The sequence below is a fragment of the Fundulus heteroclitus genome, chromosome 19 (genome assembly GCF_011125445.2).
Source record: "Fundulus heteroclitus isolate FHET01 chromosome 19, MU-UCD_Fhet_4.1, whole genome shotgun sequence".
Classification (NCBI taxonomy): domain Eukaryota; kingdom Metazoa; phylum Chordata; class Actinopteri; order Cyprinodontiformes; family Fundulidae; genus Fundulus; species Fundulus heteroclitus.
This window is the reverse complement of record NC_046379.1, coordinates 22,580,101-22,589,156: the sequence shown is the minus strand read 5'-3', so window position 1 is coordinate 22,589,156 and position 9,056 is coordinate 22,580,101. Positions and strand designations below refer to the sequence as shown.

The 9,056-nt window shown below is 42.8% G+C and overlaps 1 protein-coding gene across 1 annotated transcript; it reads left to right on the top strand.

The window, feature by feature from the left end:
* Window positions 1-1,300: 1,300 nt before the first annotated feature.
* Window positions 1,301-6,844, top strand: zfp36l1a (zinc finger protein 36, C3H type-like 1a). Its single transcript, XM_012871561.3, has 2 exons — window positions 1,301-1,516; window positions 3,630-6,844. Exons 1-2 carry the CDS (start codon window positions 1,466-1,468, stop codon window positions 4,677-4,679), a joined length of 1,101 nt encoding a protein of 366 aa, XP_012727015.2. The 5' UTR covers window positions 1,301-1,465; the 3' UTR covers window positions 4,680-6,844.
* The last annotated feature ends 2,212 nt before the right edge of the window (window positions 6,845-9,056 follow it).

Genomic DNA, 9,056 nt, shown 5'->3' with positions numbered 1-9,056 from the left:
AAAAAAAAAAACAGGAAGAAAACAGAGAGGTAGGGCACACCAGCAGTGACATAACTGCGGTGGGGAAAGAGTTAAACGTTCCCACTGCTGAATTCACCGGAAAGTCCCGCAAAGTGATGGCAATTAGGAGTAAATTAATTACAGAGCAGTAGATGGTAGCTGCAATCCTGGGGATAATTCTGTGCGTCTCAGTAAACAACAACCTTTGACTGCTCAAGACTGCCCTGAAAAATCAGAAATAAAGCGTGGCTTGATTTTTTTATTTTATTTTATTGAGCTTGAAAATCTATTGTCTGCAACTTAGGGTGAGATAACAAAACCTTAGATCCATCTCCCCATCCAACCCAGTTTATTTGTGTGCATTATGGCTCATTGCCAAGGACAGCCCAGCCCTGGCAATGTCCCAGTTAATTTTTTAATCCCTTGTTTGCATCTTCCATTAATAGTACCTCCAAATAGTATCTCCAAAAATTTACAAAACAGTTGTACTTTAAAACAACTGATATTCAAATGTTAAGTATTATGTAGTATTCTTTCATTTTGTGTCTGTATGGTGTGAGTTTTGGGAGGGGGGGGGGGGGGGGGGGGTCATTCCAACTGCTTGTAAAAAAAAGTCCAAGTTAACTTTTTTTGTAATAGATCTACAAGTAAGTAAGCTTTTTTTCTGCCGTCGCTTGTGAAGCCAACTTTTAGGATGGCACCTGGAGAATGTATAACAGTGCATGTTTTCCCTATTTAAACCATTTGTTGAAATTAAAAGTTATCTTGTGAGCTTTATAGTATTACCATGGAAAGTAAACATTTAACAACTGTATGGTTTTTTTTATGAGCTCTTAATACCATTTTAAATTTTTCCAGTGAAGTGACTCAAAAAACATTCACGCCAGCAAATATAATGCATTGCTGGCTCACCGCCTGTAAAAGCTGCACAACAAGTTGTGTTGGATGCAGAATGTAAACATAGTTAAACACAGACAATATTAAAAAAAAAAGGTCATTATTAGTGCTGTAGTGGCAGGAGGGCACAACTTTAGGTGAACCCCCCCCCCCATCCAAGTAAGTGGTTCAGGCCTCATAGAAGTTTGAGCCGGCTCTGGATGTGGTACAACAACAAAAAAAACTACCTCTATTATTAACAATTCACAGCAATGTTGTGATGTCAAAGTAACTGACAAGTCGGTACACATAAAAAAAAAAAAGTTTGTATGCAAAAGAAGAGCGAGGGGAAAAAAAAGAAGTTGAGAGAGTTACCGCCCAGCACTGGCGAAGCTCCTCCTGCCAGGCCTTATAAAGCTAATGTCCGAGCTGCAGCGGGGCAGAGGGGGAGTCTGCAGGGTGTCAAACACACACAGGAGCTGCGATCACAAACTCCGCAGACCTGCCCAACTTTTCTAAGGAAGCAGCAGCCGCCTTTTTTTTTTCCTCCTCCTTTTCCCTTTTCTAACCCGACTTGGTTGCTGGAAAGATGACCACAGCCGTGGTGTCGCCTTTCTTCGACTTTGAAGTAATAAACAAGGTATTTTGAACGCTTTTTTTTTTTTTTTAGAACGACTTTCTTGAGTGTAGTTTGGTGCGTTGCAGTGCGCGCTGTGGAGGAATGACGAGCTGCATGGCCGCGGCCCTGTGCGCCGCGCGCAGCCGCCGCTCTGCTCTGTGCGCAGCCCGCTTTTGTTTTTGCTCTCTTTCGATTGTTTCCCTCGTTTAGACTCAACATGGTCGTGCTTTTAAACTTTTATCGTGCCCACCCCCCCTCGCTACCACGGGGATCACTGGTGGCTGATGACTATGTGCGGAGCGCGCCAGTGCCTGTAGGTCAACATTAGTTCTGATGGGTAAACTTGGGTGTTTTCAGTTTCAGCTTGTGCCACATCAGCCAACGCAACTGTTGCTCCAGCTCAGGCCACAGGCCAAGATTAGCTTCGTTTCAGAGAGGGGAGGCTTTTGCGCCACTTTTGTAAGACTCACGGCAGCCACATGCTCGCTAATCATTAGCCAGATTTATTGAGCTTTAGCTCGGTCTTTGCTCCTGGAGGATGTTGCATGCTTATGCTTCCCAGGGACGTTTCCACAAAGCTTTCAATGGGCGCAGTTTATAATCTTGGGGTGGGTAGGACAATGTGGAAAAAAAAAAAAAAAGCCAGTTCAGAATGTAAGGAGTTTTACTATGATGTCCTTCCATATAGGGCTGGGTATTAATGATTAGATATTTTAAAGTGACACAAAAAAAACATCTCTGTGGCAAGTCATATGCACCCATTTGTCCTTAACTGTAAAACAAACCATAAGGTGCTTAAAAGCTTAAACTGTTCCTCATATGTTTATTTCTCTTTGCTTAAATCTTATTCGTGGATAAATATAACTTATTTATGTATTTATTTGTCTACAAGATAGCTAATACTTCCTATTATGTTTTACTTCTGATCGCTGTTTGGACTGTATGACAGATTAGGCCCACCGTTCAGCTCAAACTAACTCCTGATGGGTGTTATTTAATGTGAATCAAACAAACTGGGTGCAAAATGACCAAAAATGGCCAGCATCCCGAAACGTAACAGTTTATTGTTTATTTTAAATGCACTCTCCTGTCTTCCTATTATTAAAAACATTGCCTAGAAGCATGTCTGGCTGGGGAGCCACTATATATCCCCCTCCTTTGGTGGTACTCCTCTTTAAGCTCTATCCATCCAGTGATTCCTTCTTTTTTAGATTGATGACGTTAATCCATATACAACCTTTCTTTCTTTTTTTTTTTTTCATTATTATTCTCATGTAAATCAGTTACCTGCGGTAGCTTGGTGGGTGTATTGAGTTGCGGACCAAAGTTTCTCTTTGTAGTCCGGCGGGGTGTTTTGCCTCTCTTTTCACTATCTTTTAACTGATGCAGCCCACAGGCCTCTCATGTGCTGCTCGTTGCTCCCATTTACTAAACAAGGCACACATTCCTAACCAGGGCAACTTGCCAAACCAGCTGCTGTTCTATAGGCCTGTATCCGCTGCTGTCGTCGGAGCCAAAAAGAACAATCGTGCGGTGCTGTTGGAGGTGTGCGTTTCTATTCAGTCACCTTTTTTTTTTAGGCTGATCGCCCTAAATGAAATCTAAAAGCAATCGGCTGGCTTCGAAATTCCCCAAATTAGTAAATGGGGAACGTGTGTAATCTAATGTCTGGATATAGGAGGCTGTTCCGTACATCGTCCTGCATAACTCTGAACACACCATGCCCACTTTAAGGCTTGGTGGTGGTAGCGTTATGCTGAGTGGATGTTATGTTGCCGTACTCAGAGCTGCTGTATCCAGCTACTGTTACAGTGTTGCAATCATTAAACTGGAGCATGCATAGGAATCCTGCTTGTTAGAAATATATCTGACCACTTGGATTCCCTACAACAGTCCTACATGCTTACATCTGTTCTAGATGTTAGTCACGAAGATTCTGCTGCTCAAGGAGAGTGGTGGAGATTTAGAGATGATGGACAAGGGAGAGTAGAGATGGGGAAGGTTTTTCACCTAATATCATGCAACCTCACTGTCACGTTAGCCGTCTTTGAATTCTTGGTTACATTACTCTATATGTCAGTTCTGGAGGTGATTTTTCGAATATGTTCTCATACCATGTGTTTCTTCCTTGCAGAACAATAAATTCAGCTATAACACCAACCTGGGGGGCCCTCACCCAGTGTCTGTCCCTTGCACTGGCACCAACGTGCCCATCTCCAACGCTGCCGGATCCCTGCTGGACAGGAAGGCGGTGGGCTCTCCCGCCATGGGAGGCGTGTACCATCGGCGGCACTCCGTCAGCAGCACGAAGTTCAGCCAGAACCAGTTTCTGAACAGCCTGAAGACGGTGGAGCACTCCTCGCTCATCTCGGGGCCCGGCAGCGGCAGCAAGGAGACCCGCCTGCGAGACCGCTCCTTCTCCGAGACGGGCGAGAGGCTCCTCAACAAGTGCATGGGCCCCTCCAGCCCGACGTGCGGCGGCAGCAGCAGCCAGGTGAACTCCAGCCGCTACAAGACAGAGCTATGCCGGCCCTTTGAGGAGAACGGCACCTGCAAGTACGGCGACAAGTGTCAGTTTGCCCACGGAGTGCACGAACTGCGCAGCCTGAGCCGGCATCCCAAGTACAAAACCGAGCTGTGCCGCACCTTCCACACCATCGGCTTCTGCCCCTACGGGCCTCGCTGCCACTTCATCCACAATGCCGAGGAGCGCCGCGGACCTCCGCAGCCTTCCTCCCCTTTAAACTCTTCCAACAAGATGGAGAGGCCCCGACTGCAGCACAGCTACAGCTTCGCCGGCTTCTCCAGCTCTGGAGGGCTTCGGGACAGCCCAACCTCGGTCACCCCGCCGCCCATGTTCTTCCCAGACGAGGTCCCGAACTGGCCCAGCAGCAACCCTTTTACCTATTCCAGCCAGGAGCTGGCCAACCTGTTCGGGTCGAGTCTCAGTGCCAATACTGCCAACACAGAGCCCAACAGCGCCGCACCGCCCTCTCCAACAAGCACACCTTACTTCTTCAGACCCATGTTGGAGTCCCCTCCGCTTTTCGAGCCTCCTTCCAGCCCCCCAGACTCTCTGTCGGACCAGGAAGGCTACCAGAGCAGCTCCGGCTCAGAGTCGCCCTCGCTGGACAACAGCCGGCGCCTTCCCATCTTCAGCCGCCTCTCAATCTCTGACGAGTAACCGGCGCACGCATCTAAAGATCAGTGACACAAAGAGGCACTCCCTCTACCCCGAGCTTCCCTGTCGTCCCTTATTCCAGATCCTTGTAAGGATGTAATAATCAAATTAAGGGAACTAAATTATAATGTCACCCCAGCTGATCTGCACATAGTTTTAGAAATTCTGCCATGTGTCATAGTGCCAAACGAGGAGTGGAAACCGAACAATGAAAATCACGAGAACAAGAATTGACTTTTTTTTTTTTTTTTTTTTTTTTCTTCCATGTGCCGCTTGTTTATTTTTCTTTCTTTTTTTCCCCTCCCTTTTTCCCTCTCTTTATTTCATTCGTGAATGTGTAGCAGCACAAGTGGCCTTGGAAAAGGGGAGTGCATTGCACTAACCCAACCCTCCCTTCCCTTCCCTCCCGTCTTCCTGCGCTGTGTCCGTGACGTCACTTCCCCCCTGAGCTAGCTAGCTTAGAAGGTGCTCACTAATGTAATTGTAGCTCTACGGCAGACGTTTTTACAGACTGATACGAGACGAAAACAAAGTAACAGACCCTGAAAATATATGAATAGTGTTTTTTAAAATAAAATAGGTTTAAAATAAAGTGCCTGGGGCGGCTTCTGCATGTGTTTAGGGTGAGTGGACTACTGCTTTATATATTTTTTTTTATTTTTTATTTTTTTTTTACTGCTTCCACACCGCTGTCGGTTCTCCTCAAGCCCCGTCTTCTGTTTCTGATCTGGGTGAGTCTGCAGGAAGGACTTTTGAACTGGAAGTTGGTTAAATATAACCCTACCCATCCCGTCTGAATTTCCCCTCCTGTTGCTGGTCACTGGCTATTTTTTTTTTTTTCTTCATTATTTTGGGGAAGGAAGTCTTTATCGAACTGATCATTAAACCTGTATGACTTTGCCCAACCTACCCACCCCCGCTCCAACTTTTTCATCCTTTCCGATCTGGGGGATTTCCAGCATTCCCATGGTGCAGTTCAGATCGGCTCTCCAAGCTGTTGTACTTTATCTCTCCCCCTTCCCCGCCTTATGACTTGCTCCACTGAGCATTCTGTACTCATTACACCCCTTTTTGCTTTCATTATTTGATAATTATTTTTTATTGATGTTATTATTACGGTTTATTATTTGAGAAAAAACTTTCCAGACAGAAGGTTTGCGTGTCACTGCTTATTTAACTTATCAGAACATATTTATTGGTGATCATATGCATTTTTTTTGTTAATTTTGTTTTTTGTATTTATCTGGATAATGAACAATAGAATATATTTTCTTTTATGTTAAATTATGATCTTCCATATTAATCTAAAGATTGTGAAGACGTTTTTTGTCAGTTTTCCTTTTTTCACAGTTTAATATATTGTACTTCAATGACTTTTTGTTCTGCAACTACACTTTGTCAGAAATGAAACTAATTTAAAAGCGGAAAGAAAATGCAAAAAAAGACGTTTGCATTTTTGATTATTTATTATCCTTTTCTCTCTCTCTCTCTTTCTCTCTCTGTGTCTTTTCTTACTCCCTCTCATTGGACTGCAATTCCTTCTAAACAACATTTGGTTGTGTTCATTCCAGATGTTTTCCCTGCACAACTTGCAACAGTCTGACAGTAGCAGTTGCCAACTGTTATTACATAAATTAAACTTGTTATAATACAATTCTTGGAGGGAAAAAACAGATCCCAACTGGAGGACTGGTTATGCTAAAATGTTTTGAAATGGTTTTCCTCGGAGTCTGTTATTTCAAGCAATAGCTGTGACCAAATGAGCGGAGGAAAGTATTTCATGTTTTTTTTTCCCTAATTAGATTGGATGCTTGATGCACTTGATCTGCCCCCCTTTTCAACCGGTGGAAGTGCCTCTTTGAATACATTCCAGGTAGCTAAAGGCTTCTCGGCCTTTTTATATTTGATAAAGCAGAGTACAGTTTTTAAAAGTTGCTTGTTCTGTGTTGCCTTCACGTGTTTTGGAAGAGGTGAAAGGACTCTGACACAAAGAAAGTGAAACTGTTGAATGTATTTTTCTTTTCCCCCGTTTTTTGTTCAACCATGTGTTCTCACTACAGTAATTTCTGTGAGTTTATATGAAAACCTATTTTTCCCTCTTTTTTTTTTTTTTTTGTAAGTATTGATTCCAGTTAAGTCAATAAACCCCATATTTTTGGAAAACTTAACCTGTGTCTTGAGTTGTGTGTGTGTGTGTTTGGGTTGTAAATTGGAGTGCTTCTGGTTTTCTGTAGCTGGGGTGGGTATTTTATGTGATGGGGCAACACAAAGTTGGTGCATGATTATCAGTTCAAAAGTGAAGTACATATATGTAAATTGTTATTCCCCCTCAAATAATAGGGCTGTGCTTTACTCTGAGCATGCCAATTCTGGTATAAAACATGGTGACAGAATCATATTTTTTTTTCAGCCTTCAAATTGAAACAATTGTACCTTCCACCTTTTTCTGTAATACAGTTCCAATTCTGGGGATGTTTTCCTAGTAGCTTTGTTTCCATTCATACAGAATAGATAAATCTGGTCTGGAAGGAGAGCATCTGTAAATGATGGTCTGCAAAAATTATCTTTTTAATCATAACTCTGGCCTTTGTTTAGGCCTCTAACGCAATAACATGATTTGATCTTAACCATTCCATCGTACCTCTGCCTATGTTGAGGATGGGTTTTCCTGCCGGCGGGTGATCTTCCTAGTTTCAAATATACATATATATATATATATATATATAGCTCCACCCATGGCCATTTTCTCTATCCTTAGTAAAGAAAAGCCTCCCCACCACACCATGCTGCCCCCACCATGTTTCACAAAGGATAAGGGGTGTTGGGTAGTACAGGATTTTCATTTGTATCATTTTTCTTCCCATTTTGCAATTATGCGCACAATTTTGTCTGGGTTATAAAATAAAACATTGTGTGTTGTGTCATAGTGTATCCGGAGTAAATCAAAAGAATAAGACATAGCCTTGTTTGACCACACTGCAAAGCCTCTATAACACGCTTTTATTGGTGCCAGTTTAGCAAAATCTTCGAGATCATAGCAAACGCCTGGCTCAAACTGTAGCGTTGCAGAAAGGTTTACAATGAAAAGGAAAAAAAAACAAGTACCAGTGGGCAAACTAGATTTGCCTCCCTGACCCAAAAGGGAGTTTTAGTGTGGTGAGAGCTGATTGGTCAGCTGCTCAAACTGCAGTCAGGGCTATTGACCCAGGGATAATCAAAGTCTGATTGAGCAGGTTTGGTTACACAAAGAATCAACAACCCTTCAGCTGAATTATTGATCGGATTATGCCGTAACCATAACGTTTCCAGGAATAAAAGTTCTGCACTGAGGCAAATGACCAGATCATTGATACTAAGTTGCAAGGTGATCAATACAGCGTGTGAGAATGTTCTTGGCAGGGACACGACAAACAGCTGAGTCTGTTTTTCTGTTTGTTAATCATTATTTATAATAGAATTGGCCTCATTGGTTGATTTGATGTATTTTTACAGAAAGATAAATGTCTAAAACAATCTGCAAGGCTTACTGTAGTAGTTTCTCCATTTACTGCAACATCCGCACTGCTTTTCCCTTTCCTCTCCCCTCTCTCTGGTAACCTCTGTCTGTCTCTGTTTATACTCACTCAGATTGCAAGAAAGGAGCCTGAACAGGAACTGCCTTTCCTCGGTACAATGGTGGGTGCTGACCCGTCACAGATGACCCATGGAGGCCTCCTTGCTGCTTTTTTTTTTTTTTTTTTTTTTTTAAGAGAACTCAGGCCCTATAGATTTCTGTCTTCTTTCCTTGCTCCATCCAGAATCAACCCCCTATTCAGAACAGCCTCTCCGATTTCCAAGCAAACTGCAGTGTTTGCAAAAGTATTCATGCCCCTTCAACATTTAAAAAAATGTTGTACCAAAGAAGGGTTTAGACAGTTTACCAACACAAAGTAAAACATAATTGCAAAGTGGAAGGAAAAAACAATACATTGTTGTTTTATTATTATTTTATTTACTCTGAAATCCCTGAGTAAAATCCAATGCAACTAACTGCCTGCAGAAGTCACCTAAATAGTAAATATGGTCTTGTTGTGTGTAATTTGATCTCAATACAAGTACAAATGTTTTGTGAACGTGCCGGTCTACTGGAGAACATTAGTGCTCAAACAGCTTAATGAAGACCACACCAGAAAGGTCAGGGAGGAACAACTAAAACAATGCGCTCCTGTGAGATAAATCCTGTTAGAGGCGGCTAAAGACTTGAAACCAGGTTTCCTGTAGTCCTGTTTGACCCTCAAGCACGACTACAGGCCTAAACAAATAATGATATAAGTTTTAAGGAAGGATTCTTTAAATCCATGCTAGAATGGCCCAGTCAAAGTCCAGACCTCAATCTAATGT